General features: G+C 46.9%; 2 protein-coding genes across 2 annotated transcripts in view; both read left to right on the forward strand.

Annotated features, from left to right (window-relative positions):
* Nucleotides 1-976, forward strand: part of LOC136619882 (ficolin-1-B-like) — a 48086-nt gene extending 47110 nt beyond the window's left edge. Inside the window, exon 8 of the mRNA XM_066594611.1 lies at nucleotides 729-976. Coding sequence (XP_066450708.1) covers nucleotides 729-976 — 248 coding nt within the window. The remainder of the gene's footprint in view (nucleotides 1-728) is intronic.
* An 11266-nt stretch (nucleotides 977-12242) lies between these two features.
* LOC136620210 (uncharacterized) lies at nucleotides 12243-16261 on the forward strand. Its single transcript, XM_066594916.1, has 5 exons — nucleotides 12243-12335; nucleotides 12451-12554; nucleotides 12654-12800; nucleotides 14507-14729; nucleotides 16136-16261. The coding sequence occupies exons 1-5, from the start codon at nucleotides 12243-12245 to the stop codon at nucleotides 16259-16261; spliced, it is 693 nt and encodes a 230-aa protein (XP_066451013.1).
* Nucleotides 16262-16572: the final 311 nt, after the last annotated feature.

The following is a 16572-nucleotide window of genomic DNA, read 5'->3' on the forward strand; positions in this document are numbered from 1 at the left end:
GAGGAGGCAGAGAGGGGGTGGGAGCTCAGAGCACTGCTCCCGGCTCTTCCAGCCTCCTCCCCCTGCAGAGAGAGAGACCGTATATCGGCCGGCGTGAATACCCGGCTGATATACGGTCGTCTGAGATAGCCCTTAGAGTGCATTCACACAGGCAATAAAATCATGCAAATGTGTGTTGTGAGAAACCCAAAACTCACATGAAAATAAAAGCTACTCTTTTCATTGGGTCTGTTTTCATGGGCGAATTTTTTTATTTTTTTTTTCCTGTAAAAAATGTCCGTGTCCAGTGCGATGCAAGTCGCACTCACTACTGTGAAGGCAACCTTAGAGTGCATTCCCACGAACGTATATTGGCTCGGTTTTCACACCGAGCCGATATACGTCGTCCTCATGTGTGGGGGGGGGGATGGAAGAGCCAGGAGCTGGAACTGAGCTCCCGCCCCCTCTCCACCCCTCTGCACTATTTGCAATGAAAGGGGTGGGGGCGGGGCCAAGTTCCGAGAATTAGCCCTGCCCCCATCCCACCTCTCCCCATTGCAAATAGTGCAGAGGGGCGGAGAGGAGGCAGAGAGGGGGCGGGAGCTCAGTTCCTGCTCCTGGCTCTTCCATCCTCCCCCCCCCCCTGCACATGAGGACAACTATCGGCTCGGCGTGAAAACCAAGCCGATATACGTTCGTGGGAATGCAGCCTCAGAGAGAAATTCTGATAATTGTTGCTTTTGTTCCAGGTGACTCCCTCAGTTTTCACAACAATCTCCCTTTCACAACCAAAGACAGAGACAATGATGCTAATCCAAGTAGTTGTGCAACATTTTATAAGGGTGCCTGGTGGTATGGAAACTGTTATCACTCCCATCTGAATGGACAGTATCTGAAAGAACCGCACAGCACGAATGCAAAAGGAGTTAATTGGTATACTGGAAAAGGATTGAATTATTCCTACAAAATAACAGAAATGAAGTTCAGGCCAGTTTAACATGTACGGTATGTTTATGCTCGTATTAATATAACTATGGAATCAAGTCATTGACCGTGTAATTTTTTTGTCCCATATATTATAGGCACAGATCCTAGCGGTGAAGTCTCATCTCAGACCACCACTAAGTCCATTTTTCGGGTGATGTCCATTATCTTTTTCCATTGGCTGTATATTAACAAAGACCATTGCAATTATGGAAGTGTTTATTAGCTAAAGGGTAGAGATGAGCGAACGCGTTCGTCCGAGCTTGCTATTTGTGCGAATATTAGGGTGTTCGGGATGTTCGTTATTCGTAACGAACACCATGCGGTGTTCTGGTAAATTAAACTTTCTTCCCTGAGACGTTAGCGCTTTTTTTTGGCCAATATAAAGACAGGGAAGGCATTACAACTTCCCCCTGCAACGTTTAAGCCCTATACCACCCCCCTGCAGTGAGTGGCTGGGGAGATAAGGTGTCACCCGAGTATTGAAATCTGCCCCTCCCGCTGCTCGCTATGGATGCATTCTATATGCGCTCAATGGGGCCAGCGGCAGCAGCGCTGACCCCATTGAGAACATATAGAAGACAAATCCTTCTTCTCTGGCACAGCTGTAACAGCTGTAGCAGAGAAGAACGATGTTTGCCCATTGAATTCAATGGAACCGGCAATACAGCCGACTCCACTGAATGCAATGGGCTGCCGGCGATCGCAGGATGAATGGTCGGAAAGGGGTTAAATATATAACCCCTTTCCTGCAATTCATCCAGAAATGTGTTACACTAAAAATATATACCGGCGTATAAGGCGACGGGGCGTATAAGACGACCCCCCAACTGTCACCTTATACGCCGGTAATACAGTGGAGCAAAGAATAAAAAGCATTACTTACGTTTTTAGATGATCTGCGGCGCTCCTGCAGGCTGTCACTCCCTCCTGGTCCACGGCAGACAAGCTTTCTCCACGAAAGACTTTAAATCCCTGCCTCCAGAAGCACATGTGCCTTCAGCCAATCACAGCCAATGACAATGATGTCATTGAATGACTGTGATTGGCTGTGTTTCTGGAGGCGGGGATTTCAAGGCTTGAAGTCCCCGCCTCCAGAAACACAGCCAATCACAGCCATTCAATGACATCATTGTCATTGGCTGTGATTGGCTGAAGGCACATGTGCTTCTGGAGGCAGGGATTTAAAGTCTTTCGTGAAGAAAGCTTGTCTGCCGTGGACCAGGAGGGAGTGACAGCCTGCAGGAGCGCCGCAGATCATCTAAAAACGTAAGTAATGCTTTTTATTCTTTGCTCCACTGTATTACCGGCGTATAAGGTGACAGTTGGGGGGTCGTCTTATACGCCCCGTCGCCTTATACGCCGGTATATATTTTTAGTGTAACACATTTCTGGATGAATTGCAGGAAAGGGGTTATATATTTAACCCCTTTCCGACCATTCATCCTGCGATCGCCGGCAGCCCATTGCATTCAGTGGAGTCGGCTGTATTGCCGGTTCCATTGAATTCAATGGGCAAACATCGTTCTTCTCTGCTACAGCTGTTACAGCTGTGCCAGAGGAGGACGATCTTTATGCTGACAGTGGGGGGGGGGGGGGGGGCCACTCTTGCCGCTATTGTGGCTTAATAGTGGGACCTGTGAACTTGAGATGCAGCCCACCATGTAGCCCCTCGCCTGCCCTATCCGTCACTGTGTCATTCCCATCACTTTCCTGAATTGCCCAGATTTTCACACATGAAAACCTTAGCGAGCATCGGCGAAATACAAAAATGTTCCGGTCGCCCATTGACTTCAATGGGGTTCGTTGTTCGAAACGAACCCTCGAGCATCACGGGAAGTTCGTTACGAATAACGAACACCCGAACATTTTGGTGTTCGCTCATCTCTACTAAAGGGGTCTTGTCTTTCTTTAGGATGTGCTACAATTCATGGAATGATCTTTTATATGGCACACTTGTATATGTAACCTCATGTCGAATTTATAACCTCATACAATAAAGGATTTCTATCACATTGTCCTCTATTTTCTCAGACGATCAAGTAATCTAAATCTTTTATACATAAAACAGATCTCCGTATTGAACTCCCTAACCTAAATGACCAGAAATCTTGGTTGAATTATATACTATAGGCAAAAGGTGTACAAACCATAAAGGAAGACCATGCAGCCCAGCCCTAGATGGACCCATCTTTGTTACTGGGTAGGAACCCATGAAGGAAGGGTTAAAGCAATGAAGGTGAAATAAACACCACGCCCTTCTATGCTGGGTGGAAAACTGATCACCATAATTAGATGCGATTTTGAATATTGCTTAAACCCCCTCTCTTCTATGTACACCACTGACTATAGGACAAGAACAACTAGCACTCCAGAGAATAAGTGGATTTTCCTTTTTTCTTTCTGTACCCACCCCAAAATTAATAAACAATTTATACAAAAGAGAAAAAATGAAAACCATAACTATCTACACACTTTGAATCTAAACCTTACACCTCGTTACATGGTCAATATATAATGAGCTGACTATGGGGTTGGACTGGCCAACTAGAGACTCAGAAGAGGCCTTCAAACATGAGGCCTTCAATACAAGTGGAGGGTTATGCTACGGTGCAGCAGTAAGCAGGTGGAGGCAATAAGGTGCAGCAAAACAATACTTTTATGATGTACAACATGCATATATTATCACTCCATATGATGGCCCTCTACTTGTAATATTACAGACAGTCCTGAACAGGCCTTATGGCCACATGTGATAATTTCATATACTGGCTGAAACTCGGACCATTCTCTAAAGGTCCCATGTAGTCCCGAGGGAACCTCACGGATACAGAGTCAAGGTTCTCCAGCTCAACAGCATGCTTTTTTGACACACCGTTCTGCCTACTCACTATCTCACTAGCCCCAGTACATGTCATGTAGGGTTGCAGAGAGGCTTTTCAAAGGCCTGTACTGCTCTGTGTGGGTCTGTGCAGGCAGAGCACGTGCCACAGTTTATGACATTGTGCTCTGCAGGGCCCATAGTGAAACATAGCCCAGAAATCTTCCGGGCTATATCGCTATGGGCAGTGGAGCTGGTCCCAGAAAATTTCACGGGGTGCCACTCAAAGGGTTAATCAGGTCATTAATCTTTGGTGGTAGCATCTGCAGATAGACTTCCCTTGTTTGTCAAAGTGGTCTGCGGATCTCCTCCCTGGTGGAGGGTGATGCCCTCCATTAGAGCTAGTTGTTTTTTGCCTTTAATGCAGCTATTAGCTCACCTGGATGGGTTTCCAAGCACTATCTTCTGGAACTTCTTGGCTAGTCCATGATCTAATTTGATCAGAGGAGGCAGAAGTTGAATATTCTCAGTGCCTCTGGGTGATAACTCTTCAGCTTTTGTATAGAACTGTCTTTTTCTGGGCTTGAGGCCGAGACTTAAATTCCGTTAAACTCTTAAAGGACACGGACCTTTTTTTAAAAAAATCGTAACTCCTATATTTATTCATCAACATAGCTGTCTGAGGGCTTGTTTTTTGTGAGACGAGTTATATTTTTCAATGGTACTATTTAATGTACCATATAATGTACTGAAAAACCTTTTAAAAAATTCTAAGTGGAGCAAAATGAAAAAAAAGACATTCCGCCATCTTTTAGTGCTTCTTATTTCTACAGCGCACAAACTGCAACAAAACAACATAATTTTATTCTATGGGTCAGTATGATTACTACAATACCAAACTTGTATAGTTTTTTTTTGCTATACTACTTTTATTTCTTTTCAAAAACAATTTTTTACAATTTTCTGCTGCAATCTTCTGCGCGCAATAACTTTATTATTTTTCAGTTGACATAGTTATGTGAGGGCTCATTTTTTACGAGACATCCTGTAGTTTATGTTGGTACCATTTTGGAAAACATATGACTTTTTGTTCGCTTTTTATTGCATTTTTTCTGGGAGACAGGGTGACTGAAAAAGTGTATTTCTGGCGTTCTTTATTTATTTCTTTGGACGACGTTCGCAGGAGTAAATAATGCACTACTTTGATAGATCAGACTTTTATGGACGCGGCTATACCAAATATGTATTTTTGTTGTATGATTTAGATTTTTTTTATTATAGATATGGCACAAGGGGGGTGATTTAAACTTTTTGTTCAAAAAGTTTTTATTGGGACAGATTACACAAGATACATGAAACAAACCAATCCGATTTACAGCAAGGCGATTTAAATGTTTATTACTTTTCTTTTTTTTTTTACAATTAGTAAAACTTTATTGATATTTTTTATAGCCCCCCCCCCCCCCCTAGGGGACCACAACTAGCGATGCTTTGATAGCTCCTGCAGTATGATGTAATGCATACTGCAATTTGACAGGCTGTCTATCTAGCCACCCCATGGGGATGGCTTACTAAGCATACTGGCAAGACAGCCCAGGGGCCTTGAAAGGCCCCCGGCTGCAATGACACCTACATGGCTCCCTGCAATCTCATTGCGGAGGGACCATAGGGAACCCCGAACATCGGTATGGAGATTTAAATGGTGCTGTCAGAGTTGACAGCGGCATTTAAAGGGTTAATAGCGGTGATCAGCCACATGGCTAATTGCAGCTGTTGCCCGTGGGTATCAGCTGTAATAAACACTTGATGCCCGTGCTGAATGATGAGCGGTTACCCGCAATCTCTCTTCATACATTCCCCGACACTGCAGGATGTAAATGTACGTCCTGGAGCGTTAAGGGGTTAAAGCAGTGCCCTGTAGTTGGCCAAACAGGATTTCCACCTTTTGTTTGGTTGCCATAGAATACAGATAGATAATGGCCATAATGTTATCCAGAAAGTCTCTTAAAATGTGGGAACTCCACTGTAACATGGCGAACATGTAACCCTCAGGTAATATGGCATAGAAAGAGTGATGACTGAAGAAGGGATCCACTGTCGCAAGGCTGCTTAGTATCAGACATGGCTGTAGCCATTTCTCACTTGTCTGCACACTCAGCACACAATGTTCACTTATATATAAATGGTCTCTACACTCACCAATATCACAGATTTGCCACATATACTATATAGTGCTGCCTTATGCAGTGGTATTAACTGTAGGAGGCTGGGAAACGTTAAGCTTAGTCTCCAATCTACAGTAACATCAGCGCAGACAACAATACTGAATTCTGCCATTCCAAAGATAGCTGCACCCAGAGCTTACTTCCTGTGGGTATTGCTGAAATCTTCCTTCCAACAGAAACAAGTAGTTGAAACTTTAGTTCCCCTGATGGACAGAGCTGAGCAATGATGATGCAGCAAACAATTGCACCTAGTAATAATCGGTACTGGTGCATCTTGTCTCCACCAGAACAAGGGGTGGAGACCAGGGTTAGTCCTGGTGGAGTTTAACATGTTATGGGAATAATATCTTATTCCAGAAGAGTTCAGCGCTCTGCTCCAAATTGGTTATAATGAGAGGTTTGCATGCATGCAGATGTATTTGAGTCTGAGCCCTTGTTGGTCATTTTCTAATACCCTTCTGGTTTACTCATATCAGAACGTTACAGATATATTTGAACATGACGCATCAATTACATGCACGCCCCCAACATCATAAAAACTCATGATTGGCATAGTATGTAATGACTATGATTAACATGTTAACACCCCAGGTGTATGCCGATACCAAACACGTAATTTCTAAATACCCAAGTAGCATTGACTGTATTAATATCACTGCCTGACCAAAAGAATGCAAGAGGAGATAAGAAGCAGCTCATTCCCATGGGAATAAGTGTCCCAGAGTCTTCTTGTAAGAAACACATCTGGAGACAGTGCTGGCAACGATACGTAGGAGTGTGTTGTAGATAGCACACAAGAATACAACACACACACTAGTGTACAATAATGAACCAGTTAACCATTTAACTGCTATTTGCTATACACACACACACACAAACACGTTTGCCTAGGCTGATGTAAGAAACACATTACTATAACAAGTGGAACCCCCACAGCTGCCAATTGGTTACCTTTAGAGATGAGCGAGCATACTTGTCCGAGCTTGATACTCGTTCGAGTATTAGGGTGTTCGAGATGCTCGTTACTCGAGACGAGCACCACGCGATGTTCGAGTTACTTTCACTTTCTTCTCTGAGAAATTTGCGCGCTTTTCTGGCCAATAGAAAGACAGGGAAGGCATTACAACTTCCTCCTGTGACGTTCCAGCCCTATACCACCCCCCTGCAGTGAGTGGCTGGGGAGATCAGGTGTCACCTGAGTATTAAAATCTGCCCCGCCCGCGGCTCGCCACACATGCATTCTGACATAGATCAGGGAAAGTGCTGCTGATGCTGCTGCTGCTATAGGGAGAGTGTTAGGTGTTATTTTAATCTTCAAGAACCCCAACGGTCCTTCTTAGGGCCACATCTGACCGTGTGCCGTACTGTTGAGGCTGCTGGGAGCAGTGTTGCACAATTTTTGTAGATCGAGCGTGCAGACCATAGCGTCCTCAGTCTGCAGTCATTTTACAGAGTATAGGGGCAGTACTGGTGAGGCAGGGACAGGAAAGGTGAAAGAGGTATACTGGCTATATAGGCAGTGTGGTTGTTCCCACAAAGTTAAAAAATATACAAGATTTGGCCTGCCTGTCAGTGCCTTCCGTTTACAGCGTCTCTGCTGGGTGTAGTAGTTGGTGAATTAATACCCAGCGTTGCGCATAATTGTTTCCTGCCTCTGCAGTGCGTTACGTACGCGAAGTCAGCCTCCAACAGGGCAATCGAAATACAGTGCATATCACAGGCAGTGTGGTTGTTCCCACCAAGTTAAAAATTATACAAGATTTGGCCTGCCTGTCAGTGCCTTCCGTTTACAGTGTCTCTTCTAGGTGTAGTAGTTGGTGAATTAATACCCAGCCTTGCGCATAATTGTTTCCTGCCTCTGCAGTGCGTTACGTACGCAAAGTCAGCCTCCAACAGGGCAATTGAAATACAGTGCATATCACAGGCAGTATGTTTGTTCCCACCAAGTTAAAAAATATACAAGATTTGGCCTGCCTGTCAGTGCCTTCCGTTTACAGTGTCTCTGCTAGGTGTAGTAGTTGGTGAATTAATACCCAGCCTAGTTTCCGGCGTAGTGGGAGTCAGCCTCCTCAATTCTTTACAGAAGAGTGGGCCTGGTTGGCAGACATCTGCCAGGTCCTTGGAAACTTTGAGGAGTCTACCCAGATGGTGAGCGGCGATGCTGCAATCATTAGCGTCACCATTCCTCTGCTATGCCTCTTGAGAAGTTCCCTGCAAAGCATAAAGGCAGACGCTTTGCGCTCGGAAACGGAGGCGGGGGAAGACAGTATGTCGCTGGATAGTCAGAGCACCCTCATGTCTTTATCTCAGCGCGTTGAGGAGGAGGAGGGGGAGGAGCATGAGGAGGAGGGGGAAGAGACAGCTTGGCCCACTGCTGAGGGTACCCATGCTGCTTGCCTGTCATCCTTTCAGCGTGTATGGCCTGAGGAGGAGGGGGATCCTGAAAGTGATCTTCCTAGTGAGGACAGCCATGTGTTGCGTACAGGTATCCTGGCACACATGGCTGACTTCATGTTAGGATGCCTTTCTCGTGACCCTCGCGTTACACGCATTCTGGCCACTACGGATTACTGGGTGTACACACTGCTCGACCCACGGTATAAGGAGAACCTTTCCACTCCCATACCCGAAGAGGAAAGGGTTTCGAGAGTGATGCTATACCACAGGACCCTGGTGGACAAACTGATGGTAAAATTCACATCCGACAGCGCTAGTGGCAGAAGGCGCAGTTCCGAGGGCCAGGTAGCAGGGGAGGCGCGGAGATCAGGCAGCATGTACAGCGCAGGCAGGGGAACACTCTCCAAGGCCTTTGCCAGCTTTATGGCTCCCAGCAAGACTGTCTCACACCTCCCCAGTCCAGGCTGAGTCGGAGGGAGCACTGTAAGAAGATGGTGAGGGAGTACGCAGCCGATCGTACCACCGTCCTCCGTGACGCCTCTGCTCCGTATTACTACTGGGTGTCAAAGCTGGACACGTGGCCTGAACTCGCGCTGTATGCCCTGGAGGTGTTGGCGTGCCCTGTGGCTAGGGTCTTGTCAGAGAGGGTGTTTAGTGCAGCTGGGGGAATCATCACGGACAAGCGTACCCGCCTGTCAACTGACAGCGCCGACAGGCTTACACTCATAAAGATGAACAAAGCCTGGATTTCCCCAGACTTCTCTTCTTCACCAGCGGACAGCAGCGGTACCTAAACAATACGTAGGCTGCACCCACGGATGGAAGCATCGTTCTCTATCACCATAAAAAACGGGGACCTTTTAGCTTCATCAATCTGTGTATTATATTCATCCTCCTCCTCCTGCTCCTCCTCCTGAAACCTCACATAATCACGCCGAACGGGCAATTTTTCTTAGGCCCACAAGGACTTTTGTAAACAATGTTTATACGTTTCAATTTCCATTAAAGCGTTGAAACTTGCACCTGAACCAATTTTTATTTTAACTGGGCTGCCTCCAGGCCTAGTTACAACTTAAGCCACATTAACCAAAGTGATTAATGGGTTTCACCTGCCCTCTTGGTTGGGCATGGGCAATTTTTCTGAGGTACATTAGTACTGTTGGTACACCAATTTTTTTGGGCCATCGCTTACAGTGTAATCCTAGTAATTTTTAGGGGTTTCGCCTGCACTCCTGCTACAGCAAGGTGTGTGGGGTTGGCCTACACTTTTGCTACATAAATGTAACTGGGGCCTTGTCTATACTGCAAATACTGAAATGTGAAAGAGACTGTTATCTCCCTAAACTGCTGCAACGGGAATGTTACTGTGGCCAGTCTTGACTGCTACTACTACTGAAATGGAACTAATACTGTGCTCCCACTATACTGCTGCTTCGGAATTGTTACTGTGGCCTGTCTTGACTGCTACTACTACTGAAATGGAACTAATACTGTGCTCCCCCTATAATGCTGCTAGTGATATGTTACTGGGGCCTGTCCCTAATGCTACCGCTGAAATGTTACTAATTCTGGGCTCTGCCTATACCGCTGCTAATGCTATGTCACTGGGCTGTGGAAACAGAGGCTTCCAAAAGACATGATGGTGGCGAGGCCATTTCCCACCAACGCGGTTACTGTTAAGGTGCATATAACCACGGACACATGGAGAGGACACGTAGTGCCTCAAAAACATTCCCCTCCTCCTCCAACAATGAAAACATTCTAGGCAAATACCTTTGCATTGGTCCGTCTGGTGGCAGTCCAAGAATTTCACCTTTAACGACACAACAAGAGAGCCCCCCCACCATGGCCCACTTAATCCTGGCCACATTCGGAAAATCAACTAAATAAAACAGCACTACTAGGTCCGCAGTCACCACCACATTCCCACCAACCCGGTTACTTTTAAGGTAGATATTACCAGTCTGACTGGGGCATGCACTGTGGGCCGAAGCACACCTGTATTGTATGTGACGTTAGCTCTGCTGAGCAGGGCACTGCAATGGGATACATTTATGTACCGCCGATGGGTTCCAGGGAGCCACCCATGCTGTGGGTCCACAGGGACTTCACATTACGGATTTGTACCTGCCAGTGTCTATGTATTAAAAACCACGGTCAGACTGGGGCATGCAGTGTGGGCCGAAGACCACCTGCATTTAATCGGACGTAACCTCAGCTGTGCTGGGCAATGCAATGGGATATATTTATGTACCGCCGGTGGCTTCCTGGGACCCACCTATGCTGTCGGTCCACACGGAGTTGTAACTGCATGTGTCTACTTATAAAGAACCCCAGTCAGACTGGGGCATGCAGTGTGGGCCGAAGCCCATCTGCATTAAACCTGACATTACCTCAGCTGTGCTGGGCACTGCAATGGGATATATTTATGTACCGCCAGTGGGTTCCAGGGAGCCACCCATGCTGTCGGTCCACATGGACTTCACATTAGTGAGTTGTACCTGCCAGTGTCTATGTATTAAAAACCCCAGTCTGACTGAGGCATGCAGTGTGGGCCGAAGCCCACCTGTATTTAATCTGACGTTAGCTCTACTATCCAGGGCACTGCATTGGGACAAACTACAGGAGCAATACAGCGCTAATGCGACGTGCACAGCTACGCTAGCATAGGAGTCCGCTGTAGGCCCACGATTGCTGAGGGTTTGTGCAGAGGCCTATGTCCTTGGTGCAGTGAAAGTCTGCTTCCTGCCTAGGATTGCTGAAGCTGTGGGCCGAGGCCTATGTCGTGGGTGTGGTGCAAGTCTGCCATGTTTGGCCGCTCAGATCAATTTTTTGTTCATGTCTTGGGCTTCCTAGGACCCCCCTATGCTGTTGGTGCAAACTTAGTTCCCATCGCGGTGTTTGACCTGTCTGGCACAAAGGCACTGACTGACTTCGGTAGAGGGCAGAGCGCTGACGGCTTTCCCCTTGCAGTGTAGATTGAGCTATGCGACACCTTGACAGAATGAATACTGTGTGGCACATGGATTCCCCATTGCTATGCCCACGTTTGCAGCTCCTGATGGAGGTGGCACAGGATTGAAGTTCTCATTGCTTCTGTACAGCATTGTGGGCTATTGCCCCGCCCCTTTTAAAGAGGGTCGCTGCCTGGCCCTGCCAACCCTCTGCAGTGTGTGCCTCCGGTTCCTCCTCATGGCAGACGCACTTATAAATAGAAATGAGGGTGGTGTGGCTATGAGGCCAGCGTGTGGCATGAGGGCAGCTGAAGGCTGCGCAGGGACACTTTGGTGTGCGCTGTGGACACTGGGTCATGCGGGGGGGTTGGGAAGCATGTAACCCAGGAGAAGTGGCAGTGGAGTGTCATGCAGGCAGTGATTGTGCTTTGTTGGAGGTAGTGTGGTGCTTAGCTAAGGTATGCCTTGCTAATGAGGGTTTTTCAGAAGTAAAAATTGTTGGGGGGGGGCCCACTCTTGCCGCTATTGTGGCTTAATAGTGGGACCTGGGAACTTGAGATGCAGCCCAACATGTTGCCCCTCGCCTGCCCTATCCGTTTCTGTGTCGTTCCCATCACTTTCTTGAATTTCCCAGATTTTCACAAATAAAGAAAAAAAGAAAAACACCTTTCTCTTGCTGCGCTCTATTGCAGGATCTCAAAGATGTTTAGGGAATAAGCTACTAGCACAGCCGTACATAGTAAGCCAAGTTTATTTTGGAGAGGCGCGTATTTTAGTAGGTGCAGATTCTAAGAAAACCCTTTCCTGTGAGGTCATCGTCCACGCTCATTTCTGCACAGGGTAGGAAGAGGCTAAGAATTTGTGGCCATTTTCTCTTGAGCTATGGAGCCTACCACAAGAATTCGGCTGAGGCGCGCCAACCGCCGCACACGCATCGCCCTAATGTTGTACATGCAAGGAGAAGAATCCGAAAAGGTGAGCAGTGTTTCGACAGTGTGTGCTTTGTTTCCTTGTTGTTTCTTTAGATGCATTGTGGACTAGAGTGCGATTGCTGCCATGTTCTTTAATTCCTGCTAATATTCTTTTACAGACTGATCGTGCTTCCCGGCGCCGGAGGCGCTACTGGGTGCATCCCCTACTCATCGAGAGGGGGACGAAGGGGCATTTCGCAAGCCTGTACCAAGATTTAAAAAAGTAAGTGAAGTGTATCATGTGATGTGAATAGGTTTGAGATTGTGCAAAGAATTTGTATTTAGTTTAGCCCGCTCTCCCTTTCTCTCTCTCTCTCTGCAGCCATCCGGAGAAGTTCGTAGCCTTCTGCAGGCTGCCTATGGAGGCCTTTGACCGCCTTCTGGAGCTGGTGCGCCGGGATCTTACGTACCAGGATACGCACATGAGGAAGGCGATCACTGCAGAAGAAAGGCTGCTCATCACCCTTCGGTAAGTAACCTTTCTTATCCTGTCCCAGTTGTTTTATCCGTAATGTAATTTGCAACTGTATATATATATTTTTTTCTTACACGTTTTGTGCAATACATTTTATTTTTTCATGCGATGCTGTGATTGCTCCGGCAGTAGGACGTAATGCAATTGCATTACGTCACACTGCTTTTGGACAGCTTGGCTATCGAGCACCCCTTTCATTAGCAACACCTCCATAATGACACGTGCACGGCATCCCCGAACTCACCGGTCGGGTGGGTGTTTGGTTGCCCGTGCGTGAGCCCTCGACACCATTTGTGCTATGTAAATGCCGCTGTCAGAATTGCTAGTGGCATTTCAATGGTTAACCCTTTCCAATATTTTTTTTTTTTTCTCACCCATTCTCCCCAGTTCAAAATAAATTGGTGCTGGGGAGAATGGGTGAAAAGAATTCCTTTGTCCCTGCACCCTCCTGAACTGACAGAGTTCAGGACGGTGCAGGGAGGGAACTGCTTACCTGTCCGGCGTCTTCCACATTCTCCTTCTGCCTCCTGGCTCGGCGATGATGTGATCGCAGTGGTCAGGTGGCACCTGGCCATCACATGATGGCCGGGAGACAGAAGGAGAATGTGCAAGAAGCAAGTCAGGTAAGCATGTCCTCCCACAGTGCTGGCTCCCGACTCGGCTTTGATGTGACCGCCGTGGGTCGGGTAATCGCGGCGGACACATGATCGCCGGGCTGCCGGAATCTCTATGCATTACATAGCGCTAATTGAGCGGTATGTAATGTGTAAAGGAGAAGGCTGAAATGGTTGAAAACCCTTTCTGCATTCGCTACGGGGGTCCTCGATGAGGATGAGTGCAGGAATGCATCTGCACCCGATGTGTCTGATGATCGGGTGCAGATGCACTGCTGCACTGCACTGTTGGGCCTGCCACCACATCGCAGCTGTGAAGGCAAATTATGATGTCGGGGCAGGCCTGAGAATGGATTGGAAAGGGTTAATAGCCGCCATTGGCCCAGCGGCCGTGTGTTGTAGTTCAAACCACCTTACGCCCTTGCTGCGTGGAGTGAGACAGCGCTGCTAGCGGCCAAGACACACGTTCTTCAACAGCTGGAAATAGGTTAATTTTGTGACGTCACAAAGGGCTTCATCCAGCGGAAGACAAACTCCATTTTTTAATTCACAGGCGACGTTGCTGAAAATGTACAGTTGTACGTTTTCGGGTTCTCCTCTAGTAGTTTTGGGAGAGGGCGGTGGAACAGTTCGTTGTCTTTGGTATTCTGTCTTCTGCCACATAACACAGGCATCATCATCTTGTGGGTGGTTGACTTCCGAAACAAATTGGCAGAAGTTAGATTGTTGAACTTACCATAGCAGCCAAGTTGGCCAACCATTGTTGCGCACCGGCAGTCAACGTACCCTAGTTATGTACCTGAGTGTGGCAGGAACATCTTTGCACTTTAACTTTCTCTCTCCCCTATGTTGTAGATGGGGAGAATGGAATTGTGAACCATGTGTGGCGTGTAAAGTGACAATGTAACCTCCCCCATGGCTACCTCTGCAATGCTCATGTTATTTCCTTCACATGAATTATACTGTGTTCTCATATAAATTTTGTGTTGAGATTAATATCTGAATACTTTAATTGTTTGAAGTGTTGACATTATGCGAGTCTTCATTGTGTACTAACTTTTGTTTTTCTTCTCTGCTTCTTTTCAGCTTCTTGGCCACAGGAGAGAGCTATGCATCCCTGCATCTCCAATTTCGTGTTGGTAAATCTACCATCACCGAAATTGTGAGGTGCACATGCAGTGCTATCTGGCAGAAGTTGCAGCCCATCGTGATGCCTTCACCTACCAACGATACTTGGCAACGTGTTGCAGCAGGCTTTCAAGATGTTGCCAAATTTCCTAACTGCATAGGCGCCGTCGACGGCAAACATGTGCGTGTGCTTTAGCCAGCCCACTCAGGCTCCAAATTTTATAATTACAAAAAAAAAATTTCTATTGTCCTGATGGCCGTGGCTGATGCACATAGCAAATTTGTTTGCATCGACGTCGGCGCCTATGGCAGCACTGGAGATTCTCGGGTGCTGCGAACTTCACAGATTGGGATGCAAATTCTTCGAGATGGCGTTTCGCTCCCAGCCCCACAACCTTTCCCGGGAACCACACATCCAGTCCCCTTTGTGATGGTATCGGATGAGGCTTTCCCGTTGTTGCCAAACCTGTTGCGCCCATACCCACGAAGAGGACTGAATGCCCGGAAAAGGATTTTTAATTATCGGCTGAGCCGGGCACGTCGCGTGGTTGAGTGTGCCTTCGGGATCATGGTTAGTCAGTGGAGAGTTCTAGGGACTACCCTAATGGTAGACCCTACCACAGTTGATGACCTTGTCAAGGCATGTTGTGTTCTTCACAACTACCTCCGGGACTATCGCCCCGAGGTAGATGTCGAAGAACTCGCTCCTGCCTTTGACACGGTCATCAACTGGGGTGCAGGTCGCACGGCTGCTACTGCAGTGCAGGTTCGAGAACACTTCACTGACTATTTCCTTAGTCACGAAGGCACCGTGCCATGGCAGTTCTCCTGTGTCGGTGGTGTGCAGCCCTAAACTGGAGTGTGACCCTCCCCCGGCGCCCAGCCCCAGAAGGATGCAGAAGACATTATTGGCATAAAGTGCATTTATTCAAGACCCACCAAAGGCGGTCCATGCAGTTTGTGATCGGTCATTAAAGTTTACAAAATAGTTAGAAAAAAGTTTGGACAAATAAATTTTACTATATTTAATGAAAAATATCACTCTTCTTTTTTTGTTGTTGAACAAAATACCTGAACTTTATGTTAAGTTGAAACAAATGTTAGGCTATGTTGGTTTTTAATAAGTAGCCTAATGAACATGGCAGGTGTATTGGTTTTTAAACGTAACCTTTTTGAAGCATTTCAGCAGTTAACGATTACAACAACATGAGTAGCACAATACATTTCACCCAAGCAATGGAACCACATTCACAAGCTTCACGCCACAGCACTACCGAGCGTTACATTAGGCACGCCCCAGGAGCACATGGAAGCGATGTGTGTGACCGTTTTTTATCCACTAAAATACTGACATTAATTTACATCAATGTTTGATAGCGAAATTCAGGGTTTGGTGTTTCATTGCTCCCCACACAGTTGCAGTCATTTTGCACGTGGTGACTTTTTTTTGGGTAAATGGTGTAACGTTTCTCTCTGTCGCCGGGCGATCCAATACCAATTTGGCTTTCGCCACACTTGACGGATATACCGCAAGGGGAAATGCGGATGGGAACAGGCCGACAGACAGACTGCCCCTGTTCTCATCAGCATTTCTTGGAGTTTATTTCATGTTCGAACTCCGGTAACATGCGTTACACTGGAGCAAACATGAAAATGCACATGAAAATTAAAAAAAGGAAAACAACAAACAAAGGCAATGACCCCGAGAAGTGAAATACCCCAACCTTGGAGGACAGCGAGGCAGCGGACAAAATCACTCTAGACGCACATACACAATCCTTCACGTATAGTCGCACAACCTGCGAATAATTTCACGGTCATGCCACTCACGGGAATGAGTGTGTGTGCCTTGCCTATTTAGCAGCAGAGCAGATAGTAGCCGGCAATGAGCGATGGAAGAAATTGCACCCCAATCTTTCACCTGAGCATCCGTTAGGATTTCTGGGACAGCAGGCAACTGCATGCACCGCTACAAAAGGCAGCATCACAACGGATCCTGCACTTTACAATGCTTGCGTATAAGA

Source organism: Eleutherodactylus coqui, chromosome 3 (assembly GCF_035609145.1).
Source record: "Eleutherodactylus coqui strain aEleCoq1 chromosome 3, aEleCoq1.hap1, whole genome shotgun sequence".
NCBI classification, from domain to species: Eukaryota; Metazoa; Chordata; class Amphibia; order Anura; family Eleutherodactylidae; genus Eleutherodactylus; species Eleutherodactylus coqui.

Bases quoted from the DNA above. Each gene is read 5' to 3' on its own strand.
- LOC136620210 (XM_066594916.1), top strand. From the start codon at position 12,243: ATGGAGCCTACCACAAGAATTCGGCTGAGGCGCGCCAACCGCCGCACA. The intron at 12,555-12,653 runs GTAAGTGAAGTG...CTCTCTCTGCAG, and splicing joins CTGTACCAAGATTTAAAAAA to CCATCCGGAGAAGTTCGTAG. The intron at 12,801-14,506 runs GTAAGTAACCTT...GCTTCTTTTCAG, and splicing joins AGGCTGCTCATCACCCTTCG to CTTCTTGGCCACAGGAGAGA.